The sequence below is a fragment of the Elephas maximus genome, chromosome 20 (genome assembly GCF_024166365.1).
Source record: "Elephas maximus indicus isolate mEleMax1 chromosome 20, mEleMax1 primary haplotype, whole genome shotgun sequence".
Taxonomy (NCBI): Eukaryota; Metazoa; Chordata; class Mammalia; order Proboscidea; family Elephantidae; genus Elephas; species Elephas maximus.
This window is the reverse complement of record NC_064838.1, coordinates 53,461,570-53,479,182: the sequence shown is the minus strand read 5'-3', so window position 1 is coordinate 53,479,182 and position 17,613 is coordinate 53,461,570. Positions and strand designations below refer to the sequence as shown.

At 40.0% G+C, this 17,613-nt stretch overlaps 1 protein-coding gene across 4 annotated transcripts in view; it reads right to left on the bottom strand.

Moving 5' to 3' along the window:
- Nucleotides 1-17,613, bottom strand: part of ARIH2 (ariadne RBR E3 ubiquitin protein ligase 2) — a 62,462-nt gene that overhangs the window by 28,461 nt on the left and 16,388 nt on the right. For 2 of the 4 annotated variants that reach the window (XM_049861899.1, XM_049861900.1), the window contains exon 5: nt 6,930-6,975. The exons of the other annotated variants lie outside the window; for them this stretch is intronic. In XM_049861899.1, coding sequence (XP_049717856.1) covers nt 6,930-6,975 — 46 coding nt within the window. The remainder of the gene's footprint in view (nt 1-6,929; nt 6,976-17,613) is intronic. 4 annotated transcript variants of the gene reach the window in all.

The window sequence follows — 17,613 nt, the reverse complement described above, 5'->3', positions numbered from 1 at the left end:
CTGGGGCCTCTGATGTTGTTCTTTACAAAACTGATGTCCCTGCCAAGACATAAGATCTTCTGTATCTGGAAGGATTAGTCTGAGGACTTCAAGTCTTCAAAGAAAGAATAAAGGCTCCAGTATATAAACAAGTAATGCATAATGGAGAGATTCAGAAACTGACAATCACATAAGAGACAGTTAAAGCATACCCTTATGCAGCAGCAGCAGTTCTTTGCAATATAAAGTTTACTAAAGATGGATATGACAGCCTCATTGAACTTCAGGAGAAATTATATCAGAAAATTTGCAGAAAAGTACACTGGTTGCTAGTGGTACCCATGATTTGGGGACTTTGTCAGGCCCATTTTCTTATACTGTGAAGTGTCCTTCAGATACCAAATTCAAACCTCTAAATAAGACCAAGGAGTAATAAAAACCTTCCCACAAAATTCCAAGCCCAGGGGTTTTGGTTTTCACTGGTGAATTTTATCAACATTAATCTTACAAAACTAGAGGAAGGAAGGAACACTTTTTCCTAATTCATCTTATAAGGCCAATGTAACTTTTGAAGACTAAGGTGCGCCTGACCCAAGCCATGGTGTTTTGGATCACCTCATATGCATAAGAAAGCTAGACAGTGAATAAGGAAGACTGAAGAGGAACTGACGCCTCTGAATTACAGTGTTGGAGAAGAATATTGTATATACCATGGACTACCAAAGAACCAACAAATCTGTCTTGGAAAAAGGACAGCCAGAGTGCTCCTTAGAAGCAAGGATAGCGAGACTTTGTCTCACATACTTCGGACATGTTATCAAGAGGAATCAGTCCCTGAAGAAGAACATGATGCTTGGTAAAGTAGATGGTCAGCGGAAAAAGAGGAATATCCTCAAAGAGATGGACTGACACAGTGGCTGCAACAATGGGCTCAAGCATAACAATGATCATGAGGATGGCACAGGACCAGGAAGTGTTTAATTCTGTTGTACAAAGAGTGACTGTGAGTCAGAACCAACTGGACAGCACCTAACAACAATGTAACCCTGATACAAAAACATTAAAAAAAGAAAATTACGGACCAATATTGCTTGTGAACGCAGACACAAAAATCATTAATCAAAAAATTTTAGCAAATCAAATCCAGCAATATAGAAAAAGCATAATATACCGTGATGAAGAGAGGTTTTAGCCCAGGAATGTAATGCAAGGTTGACTTTAACATTTGAAAATTCTCCAATGTAATTCATGACATTAAAAAATAGACCAAAAAAAAGATCATTTCAAGAGATGCAGAAAAACTCTTTTGATAAAATTCAATACTCAGCAATTAGGAAGAAAAGTAAACTTGCTGAATCTGATATAGGGCATCTATGAAAAGCATCATACTCAATGATGAAATAATGAACATTTTTCCCCATAAAATTAGGAAAACGGCAAGTATATACACTCTTACCATTTCATTTAATATTATACCGGAGGCCCTAGCCACTGTAATAACGCAAGAAAAGAAGAACAAAATCTATCCCTATGCCCAGATGAAATAACTGTTTACGTAGAAAATTCTAAAGGAATCTACGAAACTACTAGTAGAATTAATAAGTCAATTTAGTAAGGTCACAAAATACAAGGTCAATATGCAAAAATCAGAGGTATTCCTATATAGCAGCAAACAATTTAAAAATAAAAAATTTTTAGAAAGTTGCAGTAATTTTAATATTTTATTTAACTCAATATATCCAAAATATTATTTCAACATGTAACCTGTAAAATTATTAAGCTATTTTACATAGTTTTTTCATCCCACGTTTTCAAAATCTAGTGTGTATTTCACACACATCGCACACCTCAATTCACACTGGCTACATTTTTTTACATTTCACGTGCTCAATGGCCACACGTGGTACCATCAATAGCACAACTACGGACTGAATCAATTTCAATAAAAATCTCAGCAAGATTTCTTGTAGAAATTAATGGCTGATCTAAACAATTGTGAAAATGTCAAGAATCCAGAATAGCTGAAGCAATCTTGAGAGAGAGAAAAAAAAAAAACAAAATTGGACGACTTAGAATATCAGACTTCAAGACTCACTTTAATGCTACAGTAATCAAGACACTGGGGTACTGGCTCAAGGACAGATACATAGATTAATGGAACAGAAGAGATTTTAGAAGTAAACCCATAAATCATGGTCAATTTTCAACAAAGGTGCCAAAGTAATTCAATGGAGAAAAGGTTAGTCTTTTCAACAAATAGTTCTGGAATAACTGAATATCATTTTATAAAGAAAAAGAACTTAGACTCTTAAACCACACAAAAATTAACTCAAAATAGTTCACAGATCTAAATGTAAAACCTAAAACTATAAAATTTCTACGATACATAAAATGTTTGTGACCTTGGTTTGAGCAGTTTTCTTAACGATAACATCAGAAACACAATCCTTTAAAAAAAAAAAAAAGATAAATTGGACTTAATCAAAATTAAACTTTCACTCTTTCAAAGACATTAAGAACATGAACCCAAGAGACAGAAAGCGCCACAAAAACCAGAGACTACATCAGCCTGAGACCAGAAGAACTAGATGGTGCCCAGCTACAACTTATGACTGCCCTGACAGAGAACCCCGAAGGGAGCAGGAGAGCAGTGGGATGCAGACCCCAAATTCTCATAAAAAGACCAGACTTAAGGATCTGACTGAGACTAGAAGGACCCCGGAGGTCATGGTCCCCAGACCTTGTTAGCCCAAGACAGGAACCACTCCCAAAGCCAACTCTTTAGACAGGGATTGGACTAGACTATGGGATAGAAAATGATACTGGTGAGGAGTGAGCTTCTTGGATCAAGCAGACACATGAGACTATGTGGGCAGCTCCTGTCTGCAGGGGAGATGAGAGGGCAGAGGGGGACAGAAGCCGGCTGAATGGACATGAAAATAGAGTGGAGAGGAGTGTGCTGTCTCATTAGGGGGAGAGCAACTAGGAGTATATAAGCAAGGTGTATATAAATTTTTGTATGAGAGACTGACTTGATTTATAAACTATTACTTGAAGCACAATAAAAATTAAAAAGAAAATGAAGAGACAACCCATAGACTGGAAGAAAATATTTACAAATCTTGTATCTGAAAAAGGACTTAATTCAGAATATACAAAGCCTCTTAGAAACATTTAACTATTTTAAAAAAATGGACAGTCCTGATACATGCCACAACATGGATGAAACTTGAAAACATTATGCCAAGTAAAATCAGTCAGTCACAAAAAGACAAATAGTCTATGATTCCACTTCTATATATCCAGAATAGGCAAGTATACAGACCAAAATTCATTAGTAGACCAGGACTGAGAAGGTGAGGGAAAGGCAGTCATTGTTTAGGGGGCACTGAGTTTCTGTTACAGGGAAAAATCTGGCAACGAGACAGTGGTGATAGTTGCACAACATGATGAACATAAGGTCACTGAATTGTATGTGCAAAAATGTTGAAATGGCAAATATTTTGGTTATATACACATACATACACAAGTATATATATATTTTTTACCACTGTGTGTATAAATATATATATATATGTATTTTTTACCACAATAAATAAAAAATGGGCAAAGGACTTGGACACGTCACCAAAAGAAAAATATGAATGGCAAATAAGCACAAGAAAAGATCCTCAATATCATTAGTCATTAAACCCAAAAACCCAAACCCACTGTTGTTGATTTCAACTCATCAGTCATTAGGGAACTGCAAATCCAAACAATGAGATAACCACTTCAAACTTACAAGAATGATCAGAATCCAAAAGACTGACAATACTGGTGGGAATGCAAAATAGTAGAGCTACCCTGAAAAACAGTTTGGCAATTTCTTATAACGTTAAGCATACGCTTACCACATGACCTAGCAATCCCACTCGTAGGTATCTATTCAAGAGAAATGAAGAAATATGCCCACATAAAAACCTGGGCATGAGTGGTCATAGCAACATTATTCATAATAGTCCCAAGCTAGAAACAACCCAAATGCCCATCAGCTGATGAAGAGATGAACAAAATGTGGCATATACATACCATGAAATATTATTCAATAATAAAAAGAAACTACTGATGATGTACGACATGGATGAACTTCAAAAACACGCTGAAGTCAAAGAAGTCAGGCACAAAAGGCCACATATTGTATGATTTCATTCATATGAAATTTCTAGAACAGGCAAAACTGTACAGACAGACACAAAGAAGATGAGTAGTTGCCTGGGGCTGGGAGTGGGTACTGACTGTAAACAGGCACAAGGGAATTTTCTGGACAATGGAAATGTTCTAAAACCAGGATGTGGTGATGGTGCATGATTATAACTTATCTAACGGCACACTTTCAAACGGATGAATTTAATGGTGTGTAAGTAATACTTCAATAAAGCTGTCAAAAAATGAAAATGACTACAGATAGATATGTGATGAAGCAAATGCAGCAAAAGATGGGCAATTTTCTCACCTAGATGGTAAGCATATGCATACTCACTGTACAATTTTTTTGTGTGTTTTAAAATTTTCATAATAATAGTTCCGGGGAAAAGCTTTGCCAAATTAATTTAATGGCAATCAACTTGCACAAACAAATGTTACAATACACAAACGGCTGACCCTTAATACTACAGTTTCAAGTAATTCATTCTGACCGTTTACTTATAATCCTCAAAAGGAGACTCTAAAAAAATTTTAGGCTAGTTTTCCTATACCTTGTCCCTTCCTGTTTTTAGAGTTTTAATGTAGTTTTGACTACAGGTTAGCTGATTATACAATGTAAATTTTAGTATAAAGTCATTTAATTTCCACATGATCTCCATGGCACCTAAGGCAGATAACTTTATAAGACTCCATCAGGCTCTCTTTCTCAACCTCCCCGACGAGGCTTTCTCGGTGTTCCACTGGATGCTCTGCTCTCAGTCTGCCACCTCCTTAAATGTCCCTATTCCACAGGGTACCACTATCAGGCCTGCCTTCTTCTTACTTCCTGGTTTGTCTCTGAGTAATCACATTCTTGCCTGAGCACTGGTGAATGTGCACACAAGCCACAAGGACAAGAGCTCCTCTCTCATTTTTCCCGGGAGCTGGGGTAGCAAGTGTACCTGAGGAAGGTAGGGAAGGGAGGACAAGTAGGGATATCGAGTTCAGCAAAGACTAAAACGTGCTCTCAAGTCTCTGGGTGATCCAGGAAAAGCTTTCAGAGACAAAGACAGGTCGGAGGAGGGGCCAAATGCAGCCCATCTTTCTTGCCTTTCTATTCTCTCTCTCTGTGCCCTCTAAACCCTGTACCACTCTGGGTCAGAAGTTGCTGGGAGCTCTCCCGCCAGCTAGAAAGGACTGTGGGATCATCTTTGTTGTCATTTATTCTGGACACAGCCCAGCATGACCATAGGCCTCACTTCAATCTCGCTCTGTTTTGCCATTGCATTTATGATCTCATGACCCTCAGTTTCCAGATCTTTATTCCAGGAAACACTTAGCTACACACGCATGTAAAAAAGGAGTCTTTAGCTGGTTATCAGTATTTCCCAAAGATCTCGGGCAAATATCTTCTGCCATCCTCTATAGTTTTTGTTTGCAACAGAAACTTTAAGGTATCTCTCCCCAGTACAGACCCACAAAACACGTTCACCAGTTATCACCTGGCTACAATATGCACTGATACCACAAGGAGTAGACAGTTGCTGGGAAGTTAAGTTCTCCTTTATGTTTATCATAAAGAACGCAGTACATGTGTCACACAATTCTACTGCTTCACATGCAGGGCTGGAGGATGGAGAGTGGGGATTGGGGGAAACCCAGGATCAAGGCTAATGATGCTATGATTTTCTCACAGAGACAGAATGAAGGCCAAGTGTGTCTGAATGCTTTCACCACTGTTGCCAGCAAGCAGTTCCTGACATGGCTGCTGTTGTTAGTTGCCTTCAGGTCAATTCTGACTCATGGCTAAAAGCACATAAATCCACAACCTCAGTATTTCAAAAAACATTCCAGAGACACGTCCTTCAACCATCTAAGGGCTCCAGAAACTAAAAAAGTGAAAGTGTAAACATCAAATCTGTTGGCTTGGAATGGAGACTACCTTGTTAAGATAAACTTTGGATCTGTGTGGCCTCTGACTCACTCACAACAAGGAGATAGCTCCAGGGTTTCAGGAGCTTAGATAAGGTAACTCCAGCAGCAATCGGATTGTGGGCTTATAAAACTCTGTGACTTCCTACCCGACTCTATGTTTCAACTATATTCATTGTATATTTTCCTCATTAAGTCCCTAAGCAGAATGCCATACTGTGGTGAAATCATTTTTTAAAACACCAGTCCCCAAGTCCAGTTAAAGTTTGTTAGTAAATGACAGCCACAATTTTTTTTCCAGTTTCTATGAAAAGCTCCCCTCCCCTCAAAAAAGAAAATCAAGCACCTGTCTATTAGGATTTTAAATTAATCATTGGACCAAACATTTCTTGAGTTCCCTGCCCACAGGGAACTTACAATACCAGATGGAGATAAGCCCTGCTACTGAAGGAAACAATAAGCACATACAACATTTAGGGCCTTTTCTAATATACAACCAATACCTATCTTCTTGAAAAATATTTTAAGACTTTCAGGAAATTTAACAGTCATTACCTGACATCACAAAGCGCTAGACTATTGATATGTTTATTGCTCAAAATAGCACAAATACATGCTAATTTTATATAAGGATCAAAGCATATACTGAATAGCCTATGTTCCTGACAACAGTTCCCCAAGGAAAACCATGAGCATGGCCAGTTGCTTTTTCATCTTTTTAGTCTACTAACTGTCCAGCCCTCAGGACAAGTTAACACCACAGCTTGCAAATAGATTTTTTTCCCCCAGGAAGGAAAAAAAAAAAAATCCAGCAGCCCACCAAAACTGTCACCAGCCCTTCCCACACTTACCAGTGCCATAGGGAGGATGCAGCTGATAGCAGTGAGCATCAACGGCCTGAAAAAATACAGGTGGTAGTTTCAATTTTTATTTAAAATTCTTACTTGCCAACTGCCTGAAATCTTTTACATGAATGGGTCTCCATGCCTCAGCCTGTGTTAAGCCACTTGGTGGTCGGAGCACATCTGTTAACACTAGTTAACTCACTAAAAAACAGAGATGAGGGAAGGTAGTGAACTGTGGGCCAACTTCTAGGCCTGGGGTAGGCAGGGTCAAAGTACAAGAAAACTAGCCTAAAGAGAGTAAGATGGATGGATTCAGGTCTTTAGAGGTTGGCAGGTGAGGCAAGAAAGTAATCGAGGGATAAGAAAAAGAAACAAGGTTAAAGCTGAGAAAAAAAGAGTAGGTGAACACCAGCCTAGAGACAAAATCAGCATTGGTGGTAGTACTGGTGGGGTTCCAGAGTGCCTCTGATCAAGGCCAAGGCTCACCCCGTAAGTCTAATTTGGGATGAGACTGCACATCTCCCACACTTAACATGCACATACTCCTAACCTCTAAAAGGCCAGCTCTATGTATGGCACCTGATCCAAACTTTTCCCCCCTTCAATTTCTCTTTTCAGATCCATGCAGGGAGAGCTGACTTGTAACTGAGGCACCCACATGCTATTCATGTTTTTTTTAATCTGATTAATAAACACAGATTTGAAGATTTCCCACTAGTCCAACTTTAACTCAGTTCTAACTGCTATGGTCTCTAAGTATTAAAATTAATACCAAAAACACACACCCCACTAAATAAATATAATAAAAATTAAGTCATCATTCTTTGACCATTAGGGTGTATTTTTTTATTATGAAAAACTCCAAACATCTACAAAATGTAGAGTAAATGAATCCCATGTACCTATCATCCAGCTCCAACATCCACTCATGGCTAGGATCACTGTATATCTCTACTCCACCTACCCCCTACCCTCCAGATTACTGTCATATATTTTAGGGTGCACTTCAGTGAAAACCCTCAAATTTCCACGGGGACGCCATAAGGGCAGGATGACCACCATTTCAGCAAATCCAGGTAACTTCTAGCAACCACAAGCAAAAGAAACGCGCGTGGGAGCTACTGTCAGATAAATTGCACACAATACAACTAAAAGCCATGTCTCCTCCTATGTTAGTACAGACACAAGCCCAGCTTCTCCAGAGACGATTTCAAACAATGTTCTGTCTCTTCCAACCACTGATACTATGAGGAGGCAAAGAAGAGGGAATGCCAAACACCAATTAGGCAGTACCACCCAAGTCCCCTTTTTCTCCAGATGAACATATCTCAGAGGGCAGTACATCTTACTGACAAAGCCACAGACTCAAATAACAGGCTTTGAAGACACCTTCTACCCCACTGACTGTGCCCTTAACCTACCTCTTTAATTACGCTCGAAATGCATGATCCAATTTTTAAAGGTAAACATTCTGTTCAGAACGGACACTCCTTGAGAGCAGAGATTTTTTGGTCTGTTTCCTTCTCTGCCATATCCAAGCACCGAGAACAATGCCTGTGCCAGACTAGGTCTCATATGCTAACATCACCCTCTGCCTATCTCTGGTGATCCAGTCTCAAGACTGCACACCCACATCCTCCTCCAGAACCCAAGCAGGCACCAAGGTCTTCCAAGCCCTCAGGGGATGCACTATCTAACAGAAAAAGCCATACACACACCAGGTTTTCCAAGGAAGTTAAAAAAGGACAGAGGGTTAAAAGGTCTCCCGAGAGTTACAGGAAGGACAGAGACCTGGACAGGTAGTTTGAGGGGGCAAAAATCAAGCATATGGGTTAAGGAAAAGAGCAATGGGGAGGTGTTCAGGCTGGATTCTGGAGAAATCACCACAAGTTTTTCAACAGAGTGAGATAAAATGGTGCTTTTGGTGAATGTATCAGAAAATTATGAAGTAGAAGTGGAAAAAGCTTTATTATTTATACCTCCTCTAACAATTCTTTAAAAAAAAAAAAAAAAGTGGGGGCAGAAACTAAAGGAAAGGAGACCTTTAAGTTCCTTTAAGATAGAGGTCAAACTTTTCCCATCTCTCCCAACACCTATCTAAAAATTAGAGCACCAGAAGACACTCAGGAAACAAACTCTTTACCTACTCCAATTATCAATGAGCAAAGAAAATGGTTCATAAAAAGTACTCAAATGAAAAGGAACAACACCCCAACCCACTTCTCCCTTCCCCTCCCCAGTCTTCCTATCCAGCAGATATGTCTTCCAGTTGTTTCTCTAGGTTCCTCTACCAACATCACTGAGTGCACCACAGCACACTCTACCAGATTTAGCTTACTTATATCACCCTCATGGAAACCCTGGTGGCGTAGTAGTTAAGAGCTACAGCTGGTAACCAAAAGGTCAGCAGTTCAAATCCACCAGGTGCTCTCTGGAAACTCTATGGGGGAGTTCTACTGTGTCCTATAGGGTCGCTATGAGTAGGAATTGACTCAATGCCAACGGGTTTGGCTTTTTTGGTTACACCACCCTCAAGGAACCCTGGTGGCAAAATGTTTAAGAGTTGTGCTGCTAACAAAAAGGTTGGCGGTTCGAACTCACCCAGTGGCTCTGTGACAGAAAGACCAGCTATCTGCTCCCATAAAGATTATAGCCTGGGAGACCCATGGGGCAGTTCTACTCTGTCACATTCATTCCCTGAGTTGGAATAAACTCAATAGTACCTAACAGCATACTATCACCTACCTCCTCCTTAAAAGCCCCAGTTTTGTGACATTTAAATTACTATTTTTAGTTCTTCATGGGTTATCTCTGTAACTTTAAGATACCATTAACTGGACCATAACTGCATTTCCTTCCCTGTGGTTCCAATCCCTGGGCCACTCAAAGGAAAATGTTCCTACATTAGGCACAAATATATCATCTTTACATACTTGTCATTGATTACTCATACTCATGCCACATATTTTGCTTTATATTTGGATCATGATTTCTGTGTAGCTGTTTTGCTTTGCATGGAAATTCTGATTCCCCCCCCCCATAAAGAGTTCCACGGTTTCTTCACCATATTGCTACTATCTTCCAGCTTCTTCATTCCATCTTTGCTTAAACTCCATTCCTAATCTTGAGGAAAATTTTCTTGGATTTGGATGTTTCCCAGGTCTGTTGTACCACTGACATTACGAGATCCTTCATTGGACTACTAGGTTTATTCAACGACTTCCTGTATTTCTAAGCTTCCTCCTTTTTTATTTTCATCCTCAAGAAACTACTTCAAAAAAATACAAGGAAGTAAATTTTGGGAGTCCTTGCATGCCTGAAAATGAGTTTATTTTTCAATGTCAGCATTCTAGGTTTAAAACCATTTTCCTTCAAGACTCTGAAAACCAATTGTCCACTGTCTTCTGTTTGTCACTACTGCTAATGAGATGATTGATTCCCATTTCTTTTACCTGGTATAACGTTATGGAAACTTTTAGGGATTTCTATCCTTATTTTCCCGAAATTTTACAGTGGCAATTCTAGCAGTGAGTCTTTATCCTTCTGGGCAAAAGCAGGCATTTTCAATATGAAGACTGCACCTCTCTTCAGCTCTTGGAAATTTTTTCTTATCATGTTTTTACTATTTGCCTCCCTTCAATTTTCTCTGTTCTCGCTTCCCAGAAATTTGATTAGATGTTGGATCTCCTGGATTGATCCCCTATGTATTTTTTTGTTCCACACACACTTTTTGCCTGTATTTTGAATTTATATTCAAAGATTTTCTTGATTTTATGTTCTGATTTACAAAATATTTTTTAACTTGGTAAACCTGTAATTCATCTCCACGAGCTCTTTTTAATTCTGATTGTTTTTTCCTCATGGCATCTTTAGCTGCTTTATGGATGCCACATCTTGAATACCTTGGAGAATATTAAATAGTGTGCTTTAAAAAAATAAATAAAATTATCTTCTGGTCCCTGTTTCAGTTAAGGTCAATTTTTCTGTTTCTCTTTCATTTCCCATGCTTTCTTAAAATGTCTGATGATTCTTGGTTTGCCACTCCCATTTAAAAACAACTGGACTAAACCAAAAGCAATGAAGTTTCCTGAATACAACCAAACGCTTCGAAGGCCAAAGTAGCAGGGACGAGGGTCTGGGGACCATGATTTCAGGGGACATCTAGGACAACTGGCATAACAAAATGTATTAAGAAAACATTCTGCATCCCACTTTGGAGAGTGGCATCTGGGGTCTTAAAGGCTAGCAAGCAGCCATCTAAAATGCATCAATTGGTGCAACCCACCTGGAACAAAGGAGAATGAAGAACACCAAAGACACAAGGTAAATATGAGCCCAAGAGACAGAATGGGTCATCAGCCTGAAGAACTAATTGGTGCCTGGCTACCACCACTGATGACTGCCCTGAAAGGTAACACAACAGAGAATCTCTGATGGAGCAGAACAGTGGGATGCACACCCCAAATTCTCGTAAAAAGACCACTTAATGGTTTGACTGAGACTAGAAGGACCCTGGAGGTCATGGTCCCCAGGCCTTCTGTTAGCCCAAGACAGGAACCATTCCCAAAGCCAACTCTTCAGACAGGTACTGGACTGGACTATAAGACAGAAAATGATACTGGTGAACAGTGAGCTTCTTGGCTCAAGTAGACACATTATACTATGTGGGCAGCTCCTGTCTGGAGGTGAGATGAGAAGGCAGAGGGGACAGGAGCTGCTTGTATGGACATGGGGAATACAGGGTGGAGACAAGGAGTATGCTGTCTTATTAGGGGAAGAGCATCTAGGAGTACAGAGCAAGGTATGGATGAGTTTTTGTATGAGAGACTGACTTGATTTGTAAACTTTCACTTAAAACACAATAAATAAAAAAATCAAAAAGGGTCACCACAAGCTGATATATACTACAACATGGATGAACTTCAAAAGTACTGTGCTAAGTGAAAGAAGACAGAAAAGGACACAAATTGTACGATTCCATTTATGTGACCTATCCAGGATAGGTAAGTCCATAGCAACAGAAAGTAGATCAGTAGTTGTCAAGAACTGAGGGAAGGGGGACTGAGGAGTGACTTCATAATGGGCATGGGGTTTTTCTTTTGGGGTGATATAAATATTTTGTAACTGGATAGAGGTGATGATTGTACAACATTGTGAATGTTTTAAATGTCACTGAACTGTACACTTTAAAATGGTTAATTTTATGTTTTGTAAATATTACTTCAATTCAAAAACGGGGGGGAGGAAAATGAATCTTAAGTTTGTGTACATCGACAAAACCTGTGAACTGATAGGCTTTTCTTTAGAGCGATCAGTCAAAGGTAGCTGTTACTCACGGGCCCCTAAAATGACAAATGAGGCCAGTCAAATCTCAAATTCTAAGAGTCCTATTACTACCCACTTGACTCCATTTCTTAAAAATAAGATTTTTTTGCCTACAGACCAAATGGGGGTGGGCTGACTGTTACAGATCTTTAATTAATACTCCCATTTGCAGCACACTTTTCTCTCCCAGCCTTTGTCAGTTAAATTGGAACCTACAGCCTCTTCAAGGATCTGCTGAACAAACTGGCTTTCATGTGCAATGATGTTCCCACATGCCAATCCCAGCCCCATTCTCTGTTATTATGACTCAATAACATTTACATGCCTGTACTTTCATTTTCATGGTGTTTAAAAATGGGGAGGGAGAATCAAAGGTATATGAAGCAGCCAATCATCTCTGAAGCAAAAGTCACCATAAATAAGCTAGCAAAAAGAGATTTGACATGTTCCACCAAAATATTGTCAAGGTCAAAAATTTTAAAGCATCTACATTGTATTTATGATTGCACAGACCATTCATTAGTCATCTTTACAGATCAAAATGGACATAAGAACTCAACCCACTTTTACATTATAATCAATAAAATATGAAGTCACACTTAGACATCAAAAATACTTCTGGAAACCTATCCAACTTGTGAGTATGGTTGGGCAGTTTAAATTCTACTTCTACTCTGGTTAAGAAACCAGTACTCTGATGGTTGGACACATCCTTGCAAGCAGCCAAAGAAAGTAAGCACTTCTCCTCACTGCAATAAGGAATGAATACTTGAACCATCTTGTAATTTTATTTTATTTTTTTACATCCACATGAATACAATGTAAAATGCCTTGACCTCATTCCTGAAGACTATTTCATGAGGCTTGTATAAAGTTCAGGTTTCTATAATAGAATTGCCAAAACTCACTCTGCAATCCACCCCACGCCAGGAACCACTCATTTGTAAGGTGGTATACATCTGAGAAACGGTATATAGGATCTCTACTTGGGAGTCAGCTGGCTTCATGGAAGCCCTCTGACAAACATGTTTTCTGTTTACATATAGAAGCAAAGCTTTGAGGTTAAATTCTCAACTTTTGTGTTTACTGAGGTGGGCTTAGATAGATCAACAACAAGCAACACTAAGAACACAACTAGGCATTTTTGCTAGGTGCTAATATGCAAAGAGAAGCCACCTGCATGGCACAAATGGTTAAGTGCTTGGCTAGTAGCTAAAGGTTGGTAGTTCAATTCTACAGAGGCACCCTGGAAAAAAGGCCTGGTGACCTACTTCCAAAACATCAGAATTGATTCAACAGGCAACTAGTTTGTTGTTTGTTTTTTAATATGCAAAGGAAAAATGTGGACCTCTACTTCAAAGAGTTCACGTACTGTCTTATAAACATGTAATTTCCAATCAGTGTATGTACATCCCAAAACATGCACAAAGTGGTAGAGAAGTGAGGGTGACCAACCGTGCCTGGGGGATCAGGGAGGACTTCATGGGGAGAAGACAGTCAAAGGTAATTCCTCAGTTTCCAGCTAAGCAGGTAAGCAGGTCGATAGTGGTACCAAGAATTAAGATAGAGAATCAGGAAGCCTAGTTTGATGGCATTGGTGTTGTTTCTTATAAAAAGAAACAAAGCTATCTACAGACTCCGGGAAATCATGGCAGAAGTGTTGAAGAGACTGGTAAAAGCTTAAAATAAGGGATAAAAGAAATGAGACCAGGTTTCTACGGGCTCTGGGAAAAGATGGCAGAAGTGTTAAACAGACCAGTAAAGGCTTATGGTAAGGGATAAAACAGATGAGAGCAAGCAGAATGTGTACTGGTCAAGGGAGAAACTGCTACTCAAAGAGAGCAATTTTCCCAGGTAGAGATCACTCTTTGTTCATAACAGCTACGTTCTACTATTAAAACCTCCAAACCTCTCACTGGCCCTGCCTGTATTTTTCTCTACTTATGATTGATAACTTGTGATTACCACTGTGAACCCATTTCATGTTTTAAAGGCTCATGGTCATTGAAAGAAAAGGGACTATAACATAAACTTCATGTTCTGACGATTCATGTCAGTGTAAGTAATAAAGTCACAGGGCAGACATGCCTTCTTGTTATCTCACTCTGCACCTTTCTCAAACCTTGCCCACAACTCTTCTTTTGGGCAGACTAATTTCAAGAAGCCCTGGTGGTACAATGGTTAAATGCTTGGCTGCTAACCAAAAGTCAGTTTGAACCTACCAGCAGCTCCACAGGAGAAAAGACCCAGCGATCTGCTCCCGTAAAGATTACAGCCTAGGAAACCCTACTGGGCAATTCTACTCTATCCTATAGGGTCGTTGTGAGTCAGAAATGACATGACCGCACTCAACAACAATCTAATTCCTCAAATTTTTCCTAGAACAGCAGGAGCAAAAACAAAGTTAAAAAGGGGGAGGAGGTAGGTCAGGAACAGAGCAAAAGTTACAGACAGGCACGTGGGTAACTCAATAACAAGGACCCCAAAGTTGATTAAGCACTCCAGTAAATAGTGCTTTCAACGCAAGCATAAGACCAAACGCTGCAGTCAACCAGAAGTGTAGGATCAGCGGACAGGCTATTTTCTCCTATATGCTTTTCCTGGCCCCAATTCAAAATTCATTTTGTTATTTTTATCAGTGAACCCATGGGAAAGGGCACCAGAAGCTCTGGATGAAGGCAAAAGAATCCAAAGTATATGACCCAACCATACGCACACTCAGGACTTAACTACCATACGCACACTCAGTCAACAATATATTGCCCAGAACCTTCCTTGATGTTGTTCCTACCCTATAACTCAAGATACATAATCTTGGAATATGTTTTAAAGAACCACAGCAAACATGTGAAAGTAACATTCCCACTATACTACTTTCGCCCTGCCTCCACCATTATCAAGCAATTTGTTTTGAACACACACGTGCCAGGCACTTTACACGTATTATCATTTAACAGAGAGGGAACCTAACCCTTAAAGTTGTTGAGAGACTTGCCCAGGGTCACATCATATTAAGTGGCAGAGAAAGGACTGGAACCTGATCATCTGACTACTAGCCCAGGTCCTTTACCCACTCTGCCCAACAGACACAAAGGCCACATCCATGAAGATTCTCACTGCAATATGACAGACTACTCCCCAATAACTGTAATACGTGAGAACTCACCTAAATGCCCAATGGGGAAACCGTGAGCAAATTATAGTTCGAGAACAAGATGGCGTACTATATGGGCATTTAAAGAAATTTATAAGGATGAAGTAAAAACCAGGGGAAATGTTTGATACACATGAAAAAAGCAGAGTAAATAAACACATGTACACAATGATTACTAAAATATAGTATCCATCAGGGTAGATGTTTTTTGGCTGTTTTGTTCATGGCTATATTTCCAGTGCCTAGCACATAACAGGTACTCAGTAATAATGGCTGAATGAATGAAATGCAGCACAGTAATACTATGTATGAATATGGACACGACTTGAAGGATAATAGGCAAAGAAGACAACATTTAGGCTAATGAAATTGAGTAATATTCTTTTTTAAATACCACAGCAACACTATCTTGACAATAAAAATTTAAACACGGGGCAGGGCCAAGATAGCAGAATAGACAGCCGCTTCCGGCAATCCCTCTTAAAACAAAGACCCGAAAAAACAAGCAAAACATCGTATTTATGACAAGCTAGGAGCCCTGAACATCAAAGGCAAAGTTAGAAAACAGACTGAGTGGCATGGGGAGGGAGAGATGGTTCAGAAGGTGAGAAGAATTGCTGGACCTGAATCGCCCGGATCCCTCAGGTGCCATTCCCCGGAGCGGCTGCGGCGGGCTGGTAGTACCGTTCAGCCGCAGCTTCCTCAGGGAGAAGCAGTCAGCTGTACAGTCTACTCACACCTCTGGAACCAGAGAAGAACAGTGCTCTCTGCGAAACCTAAGTACTTGCGGATATTTTACCATGACCCCCGTCCCCAAGCCAGTTTCAGGAGCTGTTGATTTCCCTGGGCCTGAGATAGGCCCTGTTGAGCGCTGGGAGCCATTCTCTCAGCCTGGCAGAAGGAATAAATTCGCAATTGGGGGAAAAGATAATTTGCCAGCTACACTAACCTGCGGAGCTCAAGACAGATGTAGCTCCTGTCCAGGCATAAGCGGTCCATGGACTTTGAATACCTTTCTGTCCTGCATGGATCTGTGTGGGTATATTTCGGGAGAAAAGGCCCTTGTTGGCAGACTGCAACTGTTTCAGCTGTGAGGTGGAGAGACGGGTGTTTGATGTTTGACACCGCTTTGCCTATTAGGCAGGGTCTTGACCTACCCACATTAGGGGCCTAAGGACTGGAGGCTCCACTCAGGTTGCCCAGCCACCCGCAACAGGGGTCTAAGGATAACTGGTACCTCCCAGTCCTTAAAAACAAAAGGACTGGGGGCCCATGGTCCGTCTGCAGAATTCACCCACCTGTACGCTCCAGGGAAGAGGGACACACTTTTATCAAAGACATTCAGGGGATGGTTCTCAGCCCCCTGCCTTCTTCAGAGAGTGACCCCCTGCTGCAACCAGATACCGGTACCTACACCAATCACCCTTATCCCTGTAAGGCTGTACGACAGTGCCTGTACCATACACTTGATGACCAGCTACCTGGACACCTTAGCTGAATCCATACAAGAAAAGAGAATGGACTCCTAGACTGATACAGCAGTTAACAGCTCTATCCATCTGGTGACAGGACGTAAGAGCTTCAAAGGCAAAAATAATCAAGCTAGCTCACTCAAGTAACCCATTTGAGCATAACAAACCAAAACAAAGCAAGAAGCTAGGACACAGTAACCAAACATTAAATAAACTAATTACAACAACTTATAGATGGCTCGGAGACAACAGTCAATAACAAATCACATAAAGAAACAGACCATGATCACTTGAACAAGATCTCAAGGGATCTTCTAGATGAAGGTGCCTTCCTGGAATTACCGGATGCAGAATACAAAAGGTAAATACACAGAACCCTTCGAGACATCAGGAAGGAGATCAGGCAATAGGCAAAACAAGCCAGGGAACACACAAATAAAGCAGCTGAAGAAATTAAAAAGGTTATTCAAGAACATAATCAAAAATTTAATAAGCTGCAAGAATCCATAGAGAGATAGCAATTAGAAATTCAGAAGATTAACATTAAAAAATTACACAATTAGACTACTCAATACAAAGTCAGAGGCACAGAACTGGGCAAGTGGAAGGCAGAATTGGTGAGCTTGAAGATAAAGTACTCGGACACCAATATAGGTGAAGAAAAATCAGATAGAATAATTTTAAAAAATGAAGAAATCTTAAGAATCTTGTGGGACATTATCAAGTACAGGGAAGGATA